Source organism: Hibiscus syriacus, unplaced genomic scaffold (assembly GCF_006381635.1).
Source record: "Hibiscus syriacus cultivar Baekdansim isolate YM2019G1 unplaced genomic scaffold, ASM638163v2 tig00110303_pilon, whole genome shotgun sequence".
Lineage (NCBI taxonomy): Eukaryota > Viridiplantae > Streptophyta > Magnoliopsida > Malvales > Malvaceae > Hibiscus > Hibiscus syriacus.
In genome coordinates this window covers 1,605,405-1,629,561 of record NW_024062672.1, presented here as the reverse complement: position 1 = coordinate 1,629,561, position 24,157 = coordinate 1,605,405, and the positions used below count along the sequence as shown (strand labels likewise).

Below are 24,157 nucleotides of genomic sequence, written 5' to 3'. Positions count from 1 at the left end.
TATATATATATATAGTGTTATTAAAAAGGCAGACTTAAATATACAAAAGGTGCTCAACCTATGCCCATTTTTTTTAGTTTAGTATCTAACGTTTATTTCGTTCTAGTTATATGCCTAACATTTTATTCGGTGACTCAAAATGAGTCCAGACGTGACAGACCGTTAACCTTGGCCGTTAACCCATTAAAAATGTCACGTGACATATTTTTTTTTACTAAAAATCACTTATGAAAACAAGAAATCAATTTTCCTATCTTTCCCTTCACTCTTTTCCCCTCTTTTCCATCAAACCAATTTTACTCCCTTTCTCTTTTTTCCTCTTTTCCGTTTGGCTTTGGATTTGAGTTTTTTCTCTTTCTTTCCCTCCAAAAACTGTTTTCCATTTCATTTACTTTGATCCAGCCGAAACTCATGATTTTTCTTCTTATTTTGGTTTTTTATGATTGTATGTTTCGGAATTGAAATAAGAATGCTCATAAAGAAAGCATGAGCAAGAGCCCAATTGGTAGCAACAACAACAAGTTAAATGACAGCGATTTCACTCAAGAAGAGCAGGGAAACAAACAACGAAAAGGGTGGGAAGTAGTTGAAGTAAACGAACAACGAAAAGTTAAAGGGGGTAAAAAATTAAAAGTTTTAATGACGACTACGCAATGTTCTTCTTCTTCACCATGCAATCTTTTTATGCTTTGTAAATCAATGAAGACTATGTCAATTTAGATCAAATCGCGGCAAAAACAACAGCAAAAAGTGATTTTATTTGCTCGGGAGGAGGTAGTGGAAATGAGGGAGAGGATGAAGAGGGGGAAAGATGACGGTGGATAATATTATGTAAAGAGTGGTTTTGGTTTTGTCTTTTGAGGCAGTGGTTATCGCGGAGTCGTTGGAGGAATATGGAAGTGGCGTCGGTGGCAGTTGGTGTTTGTTGTGTGCATTGTGGTGGTGGTGGTGATAGTGGTGGAGGAGGTTTCTGAAACTAGTAGGTGTTTTTTTTAGTTAAATGGGTTTGGTGTTTTTGTTGTTGATAATATCATTTTTTTAGTATTAAAAAATATGCCACGTGGCATTTTTAATGGGTTAACGGCTAAACTTAACGATCTGTCATGGTTGGATCCATTTTGAGTCACAGAATAAAACGTTAGGCACCAAACTGAAACGAAATAAATGTTAGACACTGTATTCACCTATTTTCGTCTGGGGTTCTATTTTGATATATATACATAATATATATAATATATGGTTTTGAAAACGTTTTTGAAAAAATATATAGTATATAGTTTTGAAAACATTGTTCGAAAATATATACAATATGTAGTTTTGAAAACATTTTTAAAATATATATAATATATAATTTTGAAAACATTTTAAAAAAACATATATAATATATAGTTTTGAAAACGTTTAAAAAAATATAATATATGGTTTAAAAAACGTTTTTGAAAATATATATATAATATATAGTTTTGAAATCATTTTTTGAAAATATGTATAATATATAGTTTTAAGACGTTTTTGGAAAATATATATAATATATTTTAGAAAACGTGTTTGGGTTTTGAAAATGTTTTTTTTTCACGAAATATATATATATATATACATTTTTATTTATTTTATTTTATTTATTTTTAATTTTATTTTTATTTTCATTTTTTAGGTTTAATAAAGTCCAACATGAAGCCCAATCGGGTAAGCCTGACCCAGCTGACCCGGATTAGGTGGGCCTGACCCAGCCCAGAATCTCAAAATTAGGATTTCATGGTGTCGCACAGGAAAGCGTGTGGAGTCATGTGCCCGAACATATCGAGTACCAGCTGAATTTCTCGGCCCTTGAACAGGGAATCAGAATAATAATCGGTCGAAGATAGGGATTGAACCATCCCTAAAACCCAGACTAACAATGCACGAAAAAATCGGAGCAAGTAACCCACGAATCCCCTCCCGATCAGGACTAAAAAACAACCAAAAATCGAGGTTATAAAAAGCCTCCGACAAGGCCAAGCAAATGAGAATGAGCATACAAGAGAAATACCATAAAAAACCAGCAAACAACAAGGAAATCATTCCCAAGCAACAACAACATAATAATCCACAACAACATCGAATAAACCCGAGCAAAATACACCAAAAAGACTGAAACCACAAAACAAAAATCAAAGCAAAAACACACTTCGAAGTAGAAAAGTAAGGATATCATCGGTTGCAAGGGAAGAGTTGCCGTCAAGGAAAGCAAACGACCGCTTAAGAACCGAGTCGTCACCGGAGATAAAAGGTAAAACTGAATAGTTTCGGCTTAGATCTACGCCGAGGGGATCTTATTTGATGATTTGATCGGTAGGGTTAGCTTGGGGTGAAAAGGGCTTTTGAACAAGCTAGGATAGAGTGCTCCGGCCACCAGGGGCGGCAACCGGAGTGGCGGTCCATGCGGCAGATTTGGCACTGGCGAGTGGTCGGGTTTCGACCGGTTTAGGAAGGAGGGGAGAGAATTAGAGAGAAGGGAGAGAATGTTGAATGTGAGAAATGAGAAAAATGATAATTATTTTGGGTTTAAAGTGCTATTTATAGGGGGCCTTTGTGTAATTATAAGATTTTTAAATTATTCTACCGTCCCTGAAGGTTTGATGTGTAATTCATTTTGGTCACTTACCTCAATTTTGCCTCTGAATTTTTAATTAATTCGATTTAGTCCTTGTTTATAATTTATATTTTTTCCAATTTAACCCCTCTAACTCTTATTTTTTATTGCAACACGTCCTTAGCATTAATTAGGTCTCTCAACTTTAATTTTGTTTCAATTTTATCCTTTCGTTTTATATTCTTTTTAAAAAAAACTTTTTATTTTTATTTCATGATCTAATAATTTTTTACTCTTTGTCTAGGGGCACTTCTAATTGATCAAAGGTAAGTAATTTGAATCGAGTCTTTAAATTTTAATTTTCGCAATTAAGACAACCGAGAAATTAAAATGATACCGAAATGGTATTTCAAGGGTGCTAATCTTTTCTTGACTGTAACCGACTTCCAAATCCGACGCATTTCTAGTAAAACCCAAATCATATAAGATGGTGTCTGATCAACCAAATTTTTCATTAAAAAATGATCGGTGGCGGCTCTAACATTTTTATTCAAGTCGAAGCCTAAATCCGGACCCACCCGAAGGACGATTAAGACAGACACTAAACTGAAAAACAGACCTAGGTTGGATATTTTTGTGTACTTAAGCCAAAAAAGGAACTAAGTCGTAACAAATTTGCGGAAAATAAAATTAGTCAATGTCTCTATAGGGGCGTGACTTCAGGGCCTTAGCGGTGGGATTACAATTCATACCCACAAAAAAAGTTTACATTCGCTGATGGATTTGGAGACCTTATCCCACTCCCTCTAATCTTATGTGCACTCATTTCTATTTTTTTCAATTTTGAGATTGTTTAATTAACTTTTTGGCTCTCATTTTTTATTTATTTAATTCATTGGATTAAAATATTAGATGTTAACTATTGTCTTTCATCTCATTATTATAATTAAAATATATTATTTTCATAAAATATTTAAATTATTTATAATTCTTTTTTAAAGAAATTAATATATTTAAACATATTTGGAAAAAATCTAATTTTTAACTGTATATTATGATTATAAAATAGCATTTGATCATAATCATTCTTAGTCATGAACAATATATACATTCTATAGACATAACTGCTCGAGTCCAATAACTCTAGAACGAACAATATTTCTTTTACCACTGAAGTGGATTAATGGATTCAAATTATTTAATTAAATTAACTACTTAAAGTAATATAATAATGTGAGTTGTTGGAGTGCTAAATCTTCGAAAACTTGTTTTTAAATACATTATGTAGAAGATTGGAATTCTTTCCCAAGGGAGCGATGAAAAGGGCAAGGCGTCAAGTTTTGGTGCCCCACTCTTTCCCTGAAGGGTATATTTACATTTAAAACAAAATCTTTGAAATTGGTTAGATGTTAGCTGCTTGCAGTTTGGTACTGGTTGGTCAATGGTGCGATTATGGCTTCCAAAATTCATGCACCTATATCTCTTCATAATCTTGTTATGGTACATTTATGCTTTTAGGCCTCCTACTCTATTTAATTTGGAGAATTAGTCTCTATACTTTTATTTTACCTACAATTTTCAATACCCCTTATGAAGCTAATTTCTTTTTCCGCCACATTATCTCGTCAAATTTGCCCCACTCTATTCATTCTAAATTTCAATGGTAGTATGAACCAAGCGACTTCAGTAGAAAAAGAATTGTTATTATTCCTTGAGGTCTCGAGTTCGAGCACCAGAAATGCCAGAGGTGTGAGCGTTCAATGTCAAATAGTTGAGAATTATCTTTGAACATATACTGCTTTGTATTTATCCCAGAATAATAAAAATAAATAAATTTCAATGGTAGGTTTAGAAATATTTTTAAGGGTGAGACTTGTATATTAATCATATATATATATTTCTTTTGAATAGGGTGAACACAAATAAAATTTCAGGATATACAACTTAGGTATGTGTCTACCACTGCCAATTACATCAGTAATTTGAATCTAATACAATACATAAAAGGAAGTATTGTTCACTTTAGAGATCTCGGGTTTGAGGAATTACATCTGTAAAGTGCATATGCATTACAAGACGTTGATCTTTTTTTTTTGAATAAATACTACCTTTTAATTACATTAGACATTAAAAATACCTAATATATAATAAAACAGTAAGTGTATAATTGAGTAACACTATATTTTTAAACGCAATAGATATGTCCGTATGATAAGCATATAAATAAAAATATTTAAAATAGACAGCTTATTAGATTGAAGCTAACATAAGGGGTTGATTAAAACATTTGGAAATGAAGCCATAGTTTTGGGTAATGAAGGAAAACCCATAGAAAAGATGTGACCCATGTCGATTCAATTGACCCTGATGATCTGATATTGGCAAGTGGGTTTGATGCTTGATCGATCATATGTTTTCGTTTTCCCTGTACAACTGTCTGAGATAATCGTGGTGAAAGGACACCAGATTGACCCTTCACAACATTTCCTCCACAATTTTATGTTCTTTTTATAAAGTTATTGGATTGTTAAACATAAATGGTTCAACCTTAAAGCCTGGTTTTATTTTGGTCCTACATTTACACTTTTACTTTAATTTTAGTCTCTACATTGCACAAGACTGGAATTTTTAATTAGACCTTAATCATCATTTTAAATTTATTTATATTTTCTCTTGAAATGGGAAATTTAAAATCAATGTTAAGATATGGGGACTGAAAATATATTTCACTGAATTAGAACTAAAAAATTAAAATCTAAAACTATAGGGACTAGTTATAGAAATTTGAAAAAGACAAAATGACTGTTATGATTATATATATAATAAGCAGTTAATTTGGAGCAGACAACCCACATATCCATAATCGAAACACAAATCTGCCTTACACCCAAACTATCTGCAGATATCAGTTCATCAATAACTGATTTGCACTTTTTACACTCTAATCTTCTTCTTCTCCTCCTCCTCTCTGCAACAACAAGAGTGCAGCTCAAACCCTCCATAAATGGACTCTCTCATCTCCATCTTCAACCCCCAACTCTTGCCACCATTTCTATCATCATGCATTACTCGAAAACTAACAAAAGCTCCAGCAGCAGCGGTGGTTCTACTTCTACTGTACGGCACCCGGTTTATAAGGGAGTCAGGCGTAGGAGTAATGGCAAATGAGTGTCTGAAATCAGAGAGCCCAGGAAGCCTAACAGGATCTGGCTCGGTACATTCCCCACTGCTGAAATGGCTGCCATTGCTTACGATGTCGACGCGCTTGCCTTGAAAGGCCGATGCGCCGAGCTTAACTTCCCCAACTCGGTGGCTTCGTTTCCGGTGCCGGCGTCGACTTCCCCTCGTGATATATAGGCAGCGGCGCCTCGGCTGCGGCGGCTTTGGGTGGTGCGAATGACGCCATGAGAAGCAACAATTCAACAGTGATGGATATTGTCATAACCGTCTTTCGGTTAGGCTCCGGAATTGGACTTCGACTTAAGAAAATGGATTGGGTTAGAGTCGTTACCGACCATTTTAAAAACATTTAGGTAGGTCAGACACTATCTTACCTGATCTGCGTTTTACCATAAATATGTCGGGTTTGAGAGTCGGTTACGGTCAAAAAAAGATTAGCACCCTTGAACCGTCCTTTCGGTACCAATTAATTTATCGGTTATCTTAATTGCGCAAATTAGAAATTAAAATTAAAATTTAAAAATTCAATTCAAATTACATACCTCTGATTGGTTGAAATTAACTTAAAAAGTCAAAATGTCATTTAGGAAATAATAAAGAAATATTAAATACATCAAAAGGGGAAAATAAAATAAAATACAAATAAAAAATAAAAAAATACTAGATAAAAGAGGGGGAACGGTTTGAAAACAAATTTAAATTTTAAAGGAAATCAATAAACAAATATATAAATAAATGAATGAATGAATAATAAAAAGAAATAAAAAACGTTAATTTAAAATGAAAGAGAACATAATTGTTTCCATGGGTCCCTTGCTTGGAAACATAACACATGTACTCTAAGTTCCACCTTATTTCAACACGTCTCTCTTAATTTAAAATAAAAATGAAATTAGAAAAAGAAGAGTCAAAATTTAAGCAAACGTTTACGTGGAGTTTTTATTTGCGGGGAGTTGTTAACTCTTCAAACGAGTATGATCCATGCCTATTGCCTTTTTTTTCTCCTCCTGTGTTCTATGCTTCAGTTTTTCAAGAAGCCACCACAATGCTCGTCGCCGGTCACAATACGCTGTCACGCGTCGTTGGTTACCGGTCACCGTTCGAGCCGAAATTTCACAGGGAGTTTCATTTCGATACCGTAGTCACGGATCCGACCTTCTTTTCGCATGGAACGACCTCTAGCACCACGAAATGGCCGATGAACGTTTCAGATGTCCATATCATTATTTTTTTTGCTTCGAAAATTGTAAGCTTGTTGCCTCTTGTGTGTTTCGTATGAATTTTTTGAGTCCTTATTTTCGAATGCTTCCTTTACCCCTTTCGTATGATTTACATGTCATATTTATAGTATTTTAAAGTCCTATATTTAGCTTGATTTTCGGTTGTTGAGGATCCCACGGGATTGATTTGTTGTTTGTTTGCTTTCCTTTCCTTACGCATGAGGACTCGGAGGTGTGGCCGGAGTGGGACTTTTTCTTGCGCGTGTGGAAGCTATGGCGCTGTGGAGATCTGTAGGTAGGGGTCGGGCTCCACCGGACCCAGTTTGGGTCAAGCACAAGTGGTCTTCTAATCTGGGCTTCTGGGTTTGTAATCATTGGGTTGTTGGACCTGTAAATAAAACAAAAACAAGGGAAATATGTAATTACAATATAGTATATAGTATAATATGTATATGACGTAAACAATACAACTAAATACTATATAATATAGCAAACTGATATATATTTAAATAAAAGCCCAAGTCGGACGAAAATGAGTGCCGACAACTGCCCCTCTTTGTCCTTTTTCGTGGAACAAAAAATAGGAAAAAGATAAAAGGACACCAATTTTTGTTCGATGAAGTTGAAAAATTTACTCTGAAAGAATAACTCCCTATCGAATTGAGTTGCGGATGACTCCTCCGTCGCGAAGTCGAGTCCACCTTGAAGTGACATGGAATTGAAGCCGTAGCTCGAGATTTAAATCGGGATGCGGCTTTTCGTTTCCAAATTGTAATCAACTTCGGTCTTCTTCTTAGTTTAAAGACTTTGGTTTAAAAATTCGACTAGAAAATAGTTATTTGACTCCACCATCAAACTCAGGAATCTTCGTTGACAAATAGCTTTTATTGACTTAAGTTATGATGCTGGAAAACTATTTCTGGTCACTAAGGGACGACTAACCCATATCTTCTTCTCGATTTGAAAACCTCGATTGCAACCGAAAAGTAGTGATTGATGTGTCATCGAGCTGAATGAAATTGAACTCGACAATTTTGTTGACAGATAGCGCTTCTTGCCATGAGTTATGCTGTAAAATGACGTGCCTTTGAGGTGAGTGGAGTCGAACTCAAAGGTATTTGTTAACAGATAACCCTTCTAGCCTTGAGTTATGTTGTAAATGATGTGCCCTCGAAGCTGAGTGTAATCGAACTCGAGGGTCTTTGGCAGATAGCCCTTCTCGACTTAAGCTATGCTGCAAATGATGTGCCTTGGAGCTGAGCATAGTCGAACTTAAAGTTCTTTGGTTGGTAGATAACCCTTATCGACTTAAGTTATGCTGCAAATGATATGCCTTGGAGCTGAGCGTAGTCAAACTCGAAGGTATTTGGTGACAGATAACCCTTCTAGCATTGAGTTATGTTGTAAATGATATGCCTTGGAGCTTAACGTAGTCAAACTCGAAGGTCTTTTGTTGGCAAATAACCCTTCTTGCCTTGAGCTATGTTGCAAATGATGTGCCTTTGAGCTGAGCATAGTCAAACTCGAAGGTTTTTGGAAGATAACCCTTCTCAACTTAAGCAATACTGCAAATGATGTGCCTTGGAGCTGAGCGTAGTTGAACTCGAAGGTATTTGGTTGGCAGATAATCCTTCTCGACTTAAGTTATACTGCAAATGATATGCCTTGGAGCTGAGCGTAGTCTAACTCGAAGGTCTTTTGGTGACAGATAACCCTTCTAGCCTTGAGTTATACTGTAAATTATGTGCTCTCGAAGCTGAGTGAAATCGAACTCGAGGGTCTTTGGCAGATAGCCCTTCTCGACTTAAGCTATGCTGCAAATGATGTTCCTTGGAGCTGAACGTAGTCGAACTCGAAGGTCTTTGGTTGGCAGATAACCCTTCTCAACTTAAGTTATACTACAAATGATATGCCTTGGAGCTGAGCGTAGTCGAACTCGAAGGTCTTTTGTTGGCAGATAACCCTTCTAGCCTTGAGTTATGCTACAAATGATGTGCCCTCAAAGTTGAGCGTAGTCGAACTAGAAGGTCTTTGGATGGTAGATATCCCTTCTCGACTTAAGCTATGCTGCAAATAGTATGTATAAAAAATGGCTTTCCTTCATGGGTCTAAGTCGGTCATAGTCCTTCAGGTGGTTCCTCTGAGCGGTTCTGAACCAAGTAATATGATTTTTGGGATGACTCCTTTTTATGGGAAAGTCCACTGATAAATTTTATCCACCGGATATCTTCCATCGTGGAATTGAAATATGGCTTGAAAGTGTTAACTGGAAACCTACTATTCGTTATTGAGTTTAGCCGAAATGAATTTGTTCTAAATAAGTTCTCGAACTTGTCTGAAGCTAATTGTCAATCTTGCAATCTGTCGAGTTAGCTGAGGTGTAGCTTCTCGCTGTTGAGTAAAGAAACCACCATCAATCCCTAAAGATGTTTTTGAATCGAGTATCCTTCGTCTTGAAGTCGAAACTTGACTCTAAAAGCTGTAAAAGATTATGTATGCTGAAAATGATGAATGTGATGCACCTAAGTATGTTTATGATGCATGCAACATGAATGAATTATGATTTAGCTCTTGGATTAGAGTCCCATGCTTTTTCTACCAATCTGGTCCTTGGAATCGATCGTGCCTCATTTGCTTCTCGAGTTTTGGCTTTATAGACCTTTCATATCTTAGATTGTTCTGTTTGAAAATGTTTTTCTCCTTTTTCTTATTTTAGGAGGGAAAAAGGATAAAAAATCTGGAAAATATTGTTCCTTAATTCAGGCTCGCAATTGAATCAAATTGTAAACATGAGTTTAAAGTATATCAAATGAATCAATAGCTCTTTTTAATACTTTCAGAGTTATAGTTCTTTGACAAATGTTCGAAAGGATGAGTTGGCTTTGGGTTGGCCTTCTAAAAAATGTCATTTTTCGGTCATTGATTGACTTTACATTTTAATTGGATGCGGACAAAATGACGCAACTAGCATGATCAATTACTAGACCTTCTATTTCGGTCCTCTGAAATCTTCCATTTGTTTAAGTTTTGTAAGTTCTTCTAACAAAGGTAGTGCAGAAATATCAGTCTAAAAATGAAATTCTTGAGTGCTCGTGTGAATTTGACTATAACATGTGTTCCTTAACTCCATTAGTCCATCATTACCGAAAATTTCTTGCTTAGGTAAATTTGATTTAATTTACCGTTATCTGGCTAGTTGAATCCATAAAGCCGGGGCGTTTAACCAATTGCTTTAGAGGGACAATTTAACATTATAATCATTTTTATCAAGTTAACTGAAGGGTTCATCTCATCACAAAGTCTTCAGTCGGACAATAGCAGTGGAGCAAACACCGAATTGCCAAGTGTTCGAGCAATGTCATGGTTTGAACGTAATCTACTCATAAGGCCAAGGCTTTCAAGTTTCCTCTATAACCAATTGCCTTAGTGGAATAGCTCATCTTTATGGATTTAATTTCTTAAGATTGTCAAGAAGAACCTGTTATAGTATATGTGTTGTTGAAAGTTAAAAAAATTCGTCTTTAGAGTTCAATTTTCAAGCAACTGGCCTAAACTAGATTCACTTACTCGACTATTCCATCTGTGAAGATCATGATCATCACTGAATGTCTTAAATAAAAACCATAGTAATGTCATATGCAAAAAGATGTTCCATGTTGTCCGCAACATATAAAAGGAAAAAATTACATTGGTTAATTGTAAGAGCATGGTACGGTGTTTGAGTGTACATTCTGGGTAAGGTAAAAAGTCTTTGTTTTAAATCATGTTACTTTGTCAGAGATCTATAACTTTGAACCATTTACAGAGTTTCCTAATTCAATTGATATTCAAAGAATTGCAAGTTTGCAAATGTGATTCATTGCTCGTCATCATTAAAGTAACATAAATTTATAAAAACTTGAGAAAAAATGAAAAGACAAACTCAAACAGAATGCCTCAAATGATGAAATCGTCTTCCTCACTTGGATGCCCCCGAGTTGTTGAAGTCGATCCAATTCTTGTTATGTATTTTTTGTACGATTCTCTGGAATGTGGAGTAATTCTCGATAGTGCGCCCTGGGACACTGCTATGATATTTGTAATGAGCGTTCTCATCATACTACCTGGGTACGGGGGCTTCATGGATTTCTCTAGATATGGTGACATCACATGTGCGCCAAACAACTGTTGGTAAAGCTCTTTATATGTCATAGGATCGAAATGTTCTCATTTTTTATGAGACATGTGAATGTAATAAAAAGAAAGAAAAATAATGCGAAAATATGCAAGAATACATGATGCATGCAATGTCCGAGGCATTGATCCAAAAATATGTCTGTTATTAGAAATAATCCTTATTGGGGACAAAAGTGTTTTATTTAAGAGACAAAAATATCCTGACAGCTTCTGACATGTTGACTAGCCTTCTGCCTTCATCTGTCACTGGTTGAATAACCTGTCGAACCGCTCTGGCTTCTCTGGATGAACCGTGAAAATGTTGAGTTGCTTTTTGTACTGGCCCAAGAAGTCTCGAATAACTGTATCTCTGGAATTTATCTTTTGTTGAACATGTTCCCAACGAATACGTCATTGGAGCCCTTAATTGATAGGAACTATGTGAAGTCATTTGTCTATTTCTTGAATTTGTCAGCAATAGTCTCCAATTTCAGCTATCATTTTGTCATTGTTGTCTTTGAATGGACTCTTAAGATCAGTAACCTTCATTTTTCCCCTGCAACCTCTTTTAGTATGTTCTTCAAAGATAGACTTTCATTGTGCTTGATGTAGACACGATTCATTCTGAGTCCTTTATAATGCAGTAAAGTGATATACTCTTCAATTGTGGTCACCACGTCTTCTGGATTGAATATGACATATAGTCACCTTGTAGAATGTCCTCTTCATTTTCATCTCTTGTATTACAACCCTTTTGTCCATTAATGCAGATTATTCATGTTTAACAAACATATTTTTTGTGGATCAACACCTCTTTTAAATTATGCAAGTGATGAAAATAAAATAAAACAAAACAAAAATGAAAAGAGTTAGTGAGGTGAAAATAATCAAAAATAATCATGAAAAATAAAAGTCCTACCCCACATGATATTTACCCCACATGCTTTAATTCCTACCCAGACATGATCTCTATCCCGCATGCTAATTTCAAACAAATCCTAACTGCATATTTGTCTAGTTTGCATGCTTTGAACATAAAGTAAAACAGGAAACAAAGCAGCCTAGGGCTTGGAATGAGGTTTTGGGGTGGGCTCTAATTCCCTGTACTTTCCCGGTTTAAGTTCTAAAAAGGTACTCGAGTTCTCCTTGCTGGTGCCCCATTGGGCTTGTCAGACCCTTAGTCCTAAACCCATTACAAGCTCATGTGGACTAAGTTAAACTCGATAGGATACATTTATGCTCATAAGGAGAATAAATGCACACGAAATCATAAGGTATATGAATCTCGAAGGTTACTTGCTAGGCCCATACGGAGAATAAATTCCCACGAAGGCGTCACTTTCACCCCCACTTAAATAGGGTTTGGAGCTCGGGTATAGAGCCTGAGATGAAACTTTTTTCTTAAAAAAATATGAAATCATTGAAAAAAAAGTCAGTACAACTATTTATTTGAAAATTAATCAAAAGTAAATAATCGGAATCGAATAAATAAATTAAAATTAAAATTTACCATTTTCGCATAAAAAGACAACCAAAAATTAATTTCGGCCTGACTCACTTACCTATCCCTAGCGGAGTCGCCAAACTGTCACAACCGTCTTTCGGTTAGGCCCCGGAATTGGGCTTCGACTTAGGAAAATGGATTGGGTTAGAGTCGCCACCGACCATTTTAAAAACATTTAGGTAAGTCGGACACCATCTTACCTGATCTGCATTTTACCAGAAATATGTCGGGTTCGGGAGTCGGTTACGGTCAAGGAAGGATTAGCACCCTTGAACTGCCCTTTTGGTACCAATTAATTTGTTGGTTGTCTTAATTGAGAAAATTAGAAATTTAAATTAAAATTTAAAAATCCAATTCAAATTACTTACATCTGATTGGTTGAAATTACCGTAAAAAGTCAAAATGTCAGATAGGAAATAATAAAGGAATATTAAATATATCAAAAGGGGAAAATAAAATAAAATACAAATAAATAAATAAATAAAAATACTACATAAAAGAGGGGAACGGTTTGAAAATAAATTTAAATTTTAAAGGAAATCAATAAACAAATATATAAATGAATGAATAATAAAAAGAAATAAAAAACGTTAATTTAAAATGAAAGAGAACATAATTGTTTCCATGGGTTCCTTGCTTGGAAACATAACACATGTACTCCAAGTTCCACCTTATTTCAACACGTCTCTCTTAATTTAAAACAAAATGAAATTAGAAAAAGAAGAGTCAAAATTTAAGCAAAAGTTTACGTGGAGATTTTATTTGCGAGGAGTTGTCAACTCTTCAAACGAGAATGATCCATGCCTATTGCCTTATTTTCTCCTCCTGTGTTTTATGCTTCAGTTTTTCAAGAAGCCACCAGAATGCTCGTCGTCGGTCACAATACGCCGTCACACGTCATTGGTTACCGGTCATCGTTCGAGCTGAAATTTCACAGGGAGCTTCATTTTGACATCGTGGTCACGGATCCGATCTTCTTTTCGCATGGAACGACCTCTAGCAACACGAAATGGCCGATGAACGTTTCAGCCGTCCCTATCCTTTCCTTATTTTTTTTTTTTTGCTTCGAAAATTGTAAGTTTGCTGCCTCTTGTGTGTTTCGTATGAATTTTCTGAGTAAAATCCTTATTTTCAAATGCTTCCCGTACCTCTTTCGTATGATTTACATGCCATAATTATAGTATTTTAAAGTCTTATATTTAGCTTGATTTTCGGTTGTTGAGGATCCCACGGGATTGATTTGTTGTTTGTTTGCTTTCCTTTCCTTGCACCGAAGGACTCGGAGGTGTGGCCGGAGTGGGACTTTTCCTTGCGCGTGTGGCAGCTATGGCGCTTTGGAGATCTGCAGGTTGGGGTCGGGCTCCACCGGACCCAATTCGGGTCAAGCACAAGTGGTCTTCTAATCTGGGCTTCTGGGTTTGTAACCATTGGGCTGTTGGACTTGTAAATAAAACAAAAAGAAGGGAAAATATGTAATTACAATATAGTATATAATGTATATGACGTAAACAATACAACTAAATACTATATAATATAACAAATTGATATATATTTAAATAAAAGCCCAAGTCGGACGAAAATGAGTGCCGACAGATATGCCTAATGTTCTTTGCAATATGGCGGAGGGGATGCTTCTTAGCCCTCCTCGCTTGGACGGCGCCGCTACCTCTCAGCCTCCCGCCGATAATGATGGGGATGCTGACAACCTTTGGAAATTCACCTAATAATAATAATAAACAGAGTAAAATAATAATGATAATATTAAAAAGGGGTCACTATTAAGAGACGCACAATTTTTGTAGAGGTTTTTCTATTTGTGGGAGACTGGGAGTTGCCGTGGTGTCACCCTCCACCTCGCTTGTGTAATATATGTAATGCTTCTTCCTGTCCGTAAAAAACATATATGTGTGACTCTTCACAACCCTTTGTTAACGTGTCATCTTCAAACATCTGAAGCAGTCCGACGTGGCATACGGATGCTGACCCTTCACCACCCTCTGTGTTCTGATTCCACTAATAGTCTAAGCATGCAATCGTATAAATATCTTGGTTGCTTTCTACTGTTTTTTCCCTACCATTTTTTTTCATATTTAATCTCACCTACATACGTAGATTATGCTATATGAATCCAGATCATTAAGACAAAAAAAATTTATATTAATTTTATTATTATTCTTACATTCTATTATTATCAATGTTAAGGTTATAATTTAATCCAATTCGTACGTTAAAAAAACTATGATATTATGAAATTTAAACTAGATTAGGGATTTAAAAATTAAAGTTAGGAATTTGGATGTTGAATTTAGAAAATTAGGATAAAACTGACGACGGCGACTCGCGATGGAACCAATGGTGGGTTTTGTAATTGGTGGGTGGATGTTCGTCGATAGTGGTGACGACTAGTGATAATAATAGATTTTGGATTAGGTATTCGGGTGTTTTATGGAAAATATGATAAGATAAGGGATTTTTTTAATTTATAAATTTTATTTCTTAAAAAAATTAAAAAAATAAAAATTAGGTCACTTATCAAATATTGATTTATTAATTATTTTTTAATGAAATTTTTTAACGGTAGACACTTAAAAGTATAATGCTTAAAACATTATACACATATTTTTAACGAAAAACTCTTTAAACACCTAAAGTTAATTTAGAGTATAGTTTAGACACTTATTTTTGTGTTAACCCTATTTATAACTATTTTTGACTCTATAATTAGCTTATGTCCATATTTGTTCATTTGAGTTTGAGGCTAGCAACACAAGGACTCCAATAATGGACAGAGTCAAATTAATTGATAATTAGGTATTAAGCAATGATTTAAGGACCGCAAGACAGAACAGGGGGCTGACTTAAGCACCATCAAAACCTTAATTATCACCATTACTGACTACTCTACTCACTATATCGTGGTCCATCTCCATCATCAATTACACCACCCTCGCCTTCGTTTCCATCATCACCATTTCATTCACATCAATACAACCATACACGTCATCATCATCGCTATCCTCGTCATCTCCATCATTATCACCAATGGCCACTACTATTAAAAATCTTCATCCCATGGTCACAAGAGGGAAAACTGGAATTTCAAACCTGAGGCACATTTGGTTGAAATGGAGATAGAGCCTTCAAATGTGTTTGAAGCAATGCAGTAACCTGCTTGGAAAGATGTTGTGCAGGCAGAATATTCAGCTCTATTAAAGAATGGTACATGGGAGCTACAAGAATTGCCTTCTACTCGCAAACCGTTTGGTTGTAAATGGTTGTTCAAAGTGAAGAGAAAACCAGATGAGTCCATTAATCGTTTTAAAGCTTGTCTCGTGGCGAAAGGCTATTCTCAAACAGTAGGGACTAACTTTCAGGAGACGTACACAGTTCTGTTGTCCGTGCTTCTACAATTCAAACTATTTTAGCAGTTGATGTGCTTCAAGGATGGACGATCAGACAAGTGGATATTAATAATGCCTTCCTGAATGGAGAATTGACATGAGTCAACCTCCATGTTTCAAGCAAAAAGGCCCTAATGGGGGGAAAATCGGTGTCACCTTAAAAAGTGTTGTTCTTACTGTAAATTTAGGATTTGTTGCTTCAAAGGTTGATCCTTCATTGTTTATTACAAATAGTGACAACTCAAAACTTTTACTAATGGTGTATGTTGACGACATCATTATTTCTGGCAGCAATATGAGTGAAGTTGATAGTATTGTTCATCAGATTAATGCATAGTTTTTGTTCAAGGATTGGCGCAAATTGAATTTTTCCTTGGAATGGAGATTCAACAAAGTGCTGCAGGATTGAATCTCAATCAAATAAGGTATATTTCTGAACTGCAGAAAGAAAATATGCATCGTGCAAGTCCAACACCTACTCCTATGGTGGTTACCCCTAAGTTGGTGTTTGATGAGGGGAAAAGGTTCGATGATATTCATCTTTACAGGAGTGGTGTCAGAGTTACGATATGTTACTCTAACAAGGATTGACATTGTTTTCGTGGTGAATAAGGTCAGTCAGTATATGAATAATCCTTGTGTCTCTCATTGGAAAACAGTCAAGCGAATTCTTTGTTATTTGTGTGAGACACTCACTCATGGGTTGGTATATCAACCTTCAGCCACTCTTGATTTGGTATGCTACGTTGATACAGACTGGGAAGCTTCAATAGAAGATCGTAGGAAAATGTCATTTTATGTGTGTAGTTTACCATTATAATTGTAAACATTTATTATAAATCTGAATAATTTTTATTTTTAATTAAAATAATAGCTTCTACCTGTAAAAAAATTCCGTTTTGGTATTATAATATGATAATTTAACAAGAAAATAAATAGTTTATGAGTTAAAATATTTGTATATTTAATTTAATAAACTGAAAAGGAATTGAAAGAGACAACACATGGAGCAGATAAAGTGAAAGGGACAATGATCGGCTTTACGAGGGGCCATTGTGTCCAAGCCCAAGCAGACAACCCATACGGTTGAGCTTCATTCCTTCAATGAGACAATTGACCCATTGAAAACCTTGTCCATGTTTCTCTTTTTTAAAACTTCCTTTTTTATTATATTTTAAATCTAAATAAATTTATTTCTAATTAATGAATCATATCATTTGGAATGAATTTGGTTGTTGGATATATTTTATTTATATCAATTATTTCTATTGATTTGGCTAGTCGAGAAGTACGATAGAGAACATTTGATATGGACGAAATTTATGTCTTTTAATCTTTGCTCTATTTTCGTTACATGATAATGAGTAAAGAGGGACAGCTGTAGACATCATCTTTCGTCCCTATGTTATAATTATATGATTATAAAATGTATATTATATATATATATATATCATTTACATATCTTATTTTATTTTACAAGCCCATCATTCATCACAACGGTGGCCCAGAAAATCAATATATAATACTAGGACAACCCGAACTTGACCGGTGACCCAGATCCAGTGGAGCTCGGCTCGAACTGGTATGTTAGGGTTTCCAGAACCCTAGTTTCTCATCAGTGCCGCACGCCTCCTTTTCGAAGACCCCTCACGCCTCCCTCAGCAGTTTTTCTCGGCTCAACGCCATGTACTTGTGGTACACAATAACAACCAACAAAGAGGATTTACAATTCGCATAGGACTCGAAAATATCAAAACTAAAAAATAGGGTTTTTAGACCATAAATATTGCATGTAAACCACAAGAGATGACACACGAAATACAAGAGAAAAATACGAGGAAATACGAAAGAAAACCAAAAAAATCAGTGCAAAGAAGAAGTGTAAACTTTCGAAAGTAGAAATAAAAGAAGGTATTTTTTTCTTTTTTTACCTCGTTCGGTTTCTGTTCCCTGTATGTGGCTTTTTTTTCTTCTTTTTTTCATTCTTTTTTCGTTTTTACTTCAAAAGGCCGAGGATTCGGGGGAGGGGTTTTTTTTCCGAAAGATCTACTCTAGATCTAGCCCTCCTTGAGGCCGTTTTTCAAAAATAAAGGGGATTTTTAAGATTGGGGTATGAAAAGCATTCGAAATTAAAAAAAATTGTCGCCAACGAACGACGATCGGAATCTGGGTTCATATGAACCCAGTGGCCGTGTTCTTCAATGATGAAGAACAATTGAGAGAAAACATAAAAAATGGGGGCTTTTGCTTGGCAAAATGAAAAAAAATGAAATGTTTGGGTTAATTTTTGGGTTTTATACGACCCGTTGGATCGATCCATGGCCCGGGATCCGCGTGTTTTTGAATAAAAAAGGAGAAACCCCATTTTGGTCCCTACTCATTTTTAACCTTCATTTTACCCCATAAATTCTCATTTTAACCTCAATTTTCTTTGAAATTTACCCCCCAATTTGCTTTTATGTTAATTCAGTCCTCTATTACTAATATATATATATATATATATATTATTTATCTAATTTAGCATTAATATTTATATATATTTTAGTCTTTTTTTAATTTTATTAATAATACGTTTTTTTTTTGTTTTTTTTTGTTTCCATTATTTTTTTTGTTTTAATTTTTGTTTTATTTAATGTTGTTTTATTAATTTTATTAATTTTGTTTTATTTTATCTTTATTTATTTTATTCTATTTTTATTGTAATATCTTTTCCATTTTTTTCTCTTTTATTATTTTATTTTTATTCTTTAATTTATTTAGCTAATTTTTAGGGTTTTTTATGTTTTCTATTTTTCCCCTTTTCTTCATTATGGTATTTGTTTACATTTAATTTTGCAATTAGTATTTGCATTTTCTATCTTAATTCGATTCTGCACTTTATTACAAATCTAACATTTCTATCTTTTTAAAGACATTCATTAAATCGATCGGAGGTAAGTAATTAGGATCATATTTTACCTTTTAATTTAAATTATAATTTTATTAATTAAAGAAAATTAGAAATTAATTAGTACCGAAAGGACAGTGCAAGGGTGTTAACCCTTCCTTGACTGTAACCGACTCCCGGATCCGATATATCTTTGGTAAGATGCAGATCAAGTAAGAAATCGAGGTATCCATTCAACCTATTTTTTTTTAAAATAAATGATTGGTGACGACTCTAACCATTTCATTCAAGTCGAAGCCCAATTCCAGGCCCACCCAAAAGACGGTTCCGACATATTAATTTATTGTGTTAATGATGATAGGAAAATATCCTATTATATGTTTAGTTTACCGTTATAATTATAAACATTTATTATAAATCTGAATAATTTTTATTTTTAATAATTTAATAAACTGAAAAGAAATTGAAAGAGACAACACATGGAGCAGATAAAGTGAAAGGGACAATGATCGGCTTTACGAGGGGCCATTGTGTCCAAGCCCAAGCAGACAACCCATACGGTTGAGCTTCATTCCTTCAATGAGACAATTGACCCATTGAAAACCTTGTCCATGTTTCTCTTTTTTAAAATTTCCTTTTTATTATATTTTAAATCTAAATAAATTTATTTCTAATTAATGAATCATATCATTTGGAACGAATTTGGTTGTTGGATATATTTTATTTCTATTAATTATTTCTATTGATTTGGCTAGTCGAGAAGTAAACCATGAGAAAAGTCATAGCCTTTTTATTTAGAAATATCCGTATGTTGATTTTCTTTTAATTTTATTTTTTTAAGATAGTATATGTTCATAATAATGATAGACACAATCGTTTGAATCTTATTGCCCATCTAGCTCAGTTGGTAGAGCGCAAGGCTCTTAACCTTGTGGTTGTGGGATCGAATCTCATTGAGGACAATTCATAACGGAGGTCTTCCACGGAAACTGCTTTCAACCTAGCATTGGGGACAACCTACTACCCTACCTCCCTCTTACTCTAATACATATGAAAATAGGGTCAGCTAATTTACAATCGTTTGAATCTAAAATCTATGAAAACAACAATACACCTTAATTGTTAGTCTCATTATGAGTTTATTTTTAATTTTACTTAAATATATTAGATCGAATAATAATAATATTTTTATTATTTAATATAAACCGCGTCAGAGGCAGGAAATTGGAGGTTTGGGTTGAATAACCCCATAGGTTATGGGGGTACCCTTAACCCTTTTTGGCATTTGAATAAGACCTTTGCTTCTTTATTAATAATTCAACGCACCCAAAGAGACAAAAACCTTATTGTCCCAAAAGACCAAACAAAGCCACTGTATCTGTCTCCCTATTTTATAGGGTTCATACCTCGCCATTGAAGAAGTTCCCATTTACAATTCAATCTCTACAAGGGTAAAAATCCATTCCGAGTTAAGCATGCAAGTTACCTATGAAACAGAAGATTCACTATATCTTCTTTGACATTTCAAAAATCTAATAAGACAAAACCTACTTTAGATGATATTAATTAAAAAAAATTGAATTAACAAATAACGAACAACTTAGTCGGGATTCTTACAAGCACACATGACCAAGGAGAACTCATCTCTTTCCTTTAGCTTCTGTTCTTCCAACTTGCTGTTTTTTTCTTCCAGCCAAAGCCTGCAATCTAATCCACTCCTTGTCCTAAACATGAACACAGCACAGCCTGATGTCTGGTTAAACAGCCAGTCATGCAAATCCCACATCACATCTATCAACAATCCATCCAGAAATATTATCTGATTCCCTCTGAAATTCCACCTCAATCTCTTCACTTGAAACATCTTCTTCTCATCAATGGTGACCGTCAATTCAGGGTTTTTAAACCCTTTCTGTTTCCCTTTTTCTTCGTTGCATTTGATCAATATGTCGTGAGCCAATCCTTTGACGCAAAACTGTGCCTTTGTTGAGTATACGCTGGTGGTGCCTATGAAAACATCACTCCTCGAAACCAATGAAAATTCGGGTGTTGGATTTTGTTGTTCATTCGTATGAAAAATGCTCATATCCCCAAGAGATAAACAGAGCTGCGAATCGACTAAAACGATGACCGAAAACCCGGAGCTCGGTTCGGGTCCATTGACGTACCGAGCGTCGGAAACATCCCAAATGACTTCAATCTCTGAATTGCAGGCTTTGAACGTCTTGCTGCCTTTGCTCTTAGTGAGACGGTGCGAGTTCGGGCCGTGTTTCGATGCGGTTTCGCCGACGTTGATCGTTAGGCGGTGGCCGAGGCGATTGTTGGACCATGTGAGGGTGAGGAGGACGTGTCTTTGAGAGGAGAGACTAGCTTTGTACATACATTTCACGGTGTTTGGGGTTGAAGGGGCAAAGCTTGGGGAGAGATAGGGTTGGTTTGAAGGGCCTGAACAATAAGAACCCGACACTTTTATGGCATTTTCATTGTAACAAGACGCTATGCTCCTCATCGTAAGAAGAAAAAATTCCCACAAAGAAAATGAAGAAGGAAAATTTGAGCCTTTTTTGCCTACTTCCGTCGGAATGTATGCTGGTTGAGGCCAAAGAGGCTTCAAGGAACAACAAAATTGACTCAGTTTACTCCTTAAGAAGTTTCAGTAAAAATATCAAATAAATAGAATAAGTTGAAAGTGTTATTTATAGACTTTCTAAAGGAATTCTTTTCAATTGGAAGATGGAAGGTGAAAAAATAATACTACAGTCTGTGTTTCCCCATGTGGACTATTACTTTATTTATTTATTTATTTATTTATTTGCTAGTAGGAAAATGAAAAAAAATAAATAAAATAATATTACCGAATCAAGAAGATTAAAAAATATAATATGGAGAAGAATTGATGATAGTGAATATTTTGGTCCTACGAATTAAAATATGTGTTCCCATTCACCTACTAACACCTAAAGAGTAAAGGCCACAATGGGTGAAGGATCTCCCTACCCACGCAGTCACTTATTACAAGAAATAAACCTCAACTTCTATGTATCCTTAAAAAAAGCCTTCATTGTAATACTAATGATTAAAAAACGTATTCGATGTCAAATGATTGAGATTTATCTATGAATATATATTGTCTTGTATTTGTCTCGGATTAATAAAAAATAACGATTAAATATGTATTTATTAAAGTGAAACTGGCGTAATTAATTGAAAAAAAAAGTTAAATATTAGATTTGTCTGATTTAATTGGAAATTAGGGGTGTTTGGATTCAGTCTTATTGTCTTCCCATTTCACTCAGTTATCAGGTGGTAGGGTTATAGTGTTATACGTGGAATAAACATGTAAATAAGAAAGATGGGTTTATATCTAATATACAAACATTGTGTGTACAATTAATAGGGAAAGGAAACTAAAATAATATCATTCATAATAATATATTAAAATCTGATTAATTAATTGCATCAAGTATGTAGGGTTGTTCATGGCAGTTTTAAAACTGGCAAGCGGGAACGTTTTAATTATAGAGCAAAGAAGGATATTTAAGTAATTGAAGACATGACAGATGGGCATTGGACAAACCTTAAAAACAAATAGCAAGCATAAGCTTTATTGTGGGGATGATTAATTAACCACAACTTGAGGAAAGTTTTACAGTGCGACACTTTAAACCGGTAGAAATAATAATACTTTCGGTAATTTTTACCGATTTTATTATATAAATACTAACAAAACCGGTAGCTTTTTTTAGCCGTATATTAAGGCTACCGCACGTGATGATTTCCCGCAACTTGATGCAATGCAGGCCTCCATGGATTTGATAGATATATAGGGACTTTCTATTATTATTATCTGATTAAGGAGACAGATATTACATTTTCTAAGGTAAATGCGAGGATTTGAAGCCGCTTATAAGCGAGACAACATAAGTCATTGTTCAAAATATTCTTACGTAATTTTTTTTAAACAATTTGAAATCCGAATTAACTATCATTTAACAGATAAATTATAGTTATAAACAACCATTTTGAACTTTGAAAAATAATAGAATTAATGTCAGTAATCACAAGAAAATTTACTAGCGTTACACTAAAATATAATATTGATAATAGCAGGACGATCAATTATGGCATAATTAAGTACATGGATTGATTCTTTAAGTTGAGCATAATGCAGGGACGAAAAGTTTGATTTAAGCAATAAAATATGTAACTTCCTGCCAGAGGTAAAGTATGGATAGGGAAAAGCTCACCATTGTCTATGCTTTTTGAGTATTGGGAATTTATTCTTACAACAACTTGACCTTAAATTGGTATTAACTTATACACGTTTCCACAAGTATTTGACCATCAATTTCTTATTGGGTAAACTACAAATTTAGTACTTAAACTGTTAATTTTGGTCCGTTTTAGTACCTAAACTGTCAACTTTTTTTCAAAATCATATCTAACGTTTATTTTTTATTTCATTTTAGTATCCCACCTTCAAAAACTTAACCCGTTTAATACATAAACTATCATTCTTGGCCCGTTTTAGTACCTAAACTTTCAAAAAATTTCTTCAAAAAGTAACGTTAAATTTTGAACGGGATATTAAAATGAAATAAAAACTAAACTTTAGGTATGATTTTAAAAAAATTTGAAAGTTTAGGTACTAAAATAAACAGAAACTGATAGTTTTGTATTAAACATGTAATTTACCTTTCTTTATTATATAAAATGCTAGACAAATCAAATTTAACATAATTTCATCATTTAATTCAAATTTGTAATCATTTGAACTCAAAACTATTCGAACTTAAAATAATATATATTTATCATCAATTTTATATAATTTAAATGAATATAATAAAAAATAAGAGTTGATTTTTAATAATAAATTAATCATAGTCAAATCAACATAATGTGTAAATATTGAGGGTTATATCTGTTATTTTATCAATCAAAATTATATAAAGGTAAAAATATTGCAAAAGTAATTATTTATCTTTAATTACTCGCTTCCAAAACCAGTAGAAATTAAATATATGGCTCCACTTTTTGAGAGGGATTGATTTATCTATTTCTAAAATTGAAAGGGACTTAAGAAGTTTTTTAGCCAAAAGTTCCGAGGAGCAAGAAAGCAACTGTGAAGCTGCCTTAAAATAATAGAGTTTGGTACCCAACTGATCTAATAAATGGACCATCTCAACTACTTTGAAACTATTTGTGCTCTTTTAGGAAACTATTTAGCAAAAATGAAAT

General features: G+C 34.3%; 1 protein-coding gene across 1 annotated transcript; it reads right to left on the bottom strand.

Moving 5' to 3' along the window:
- Window positions 1–20,519: 20,519 nt before the first annotated feature.
- On the bottom strand, window positions 20,520–21,428 carry LOC120116875. The gene has a single exon (XM_039137266.1). The coding sequence runs from the start codon at window positions 21,426–21,428 to the stop codon at window positions 20,520–20,522; it is 909 nt and encodes a 302-aa protein (XP_038993197.1).
- Window positions 21,429–24,157: the final 2,729 nt, after the last annotated feature.

Excerpts from the sequence above, each read along its gene's own strand:
- LOC120116875 (XM_039137266.1), bottom strand. The coding sequence starts at position 21,428 with ATGAGGAGCATAGCGTCTTGTTACAATGAAAATGCCATAAAAGTGTCG.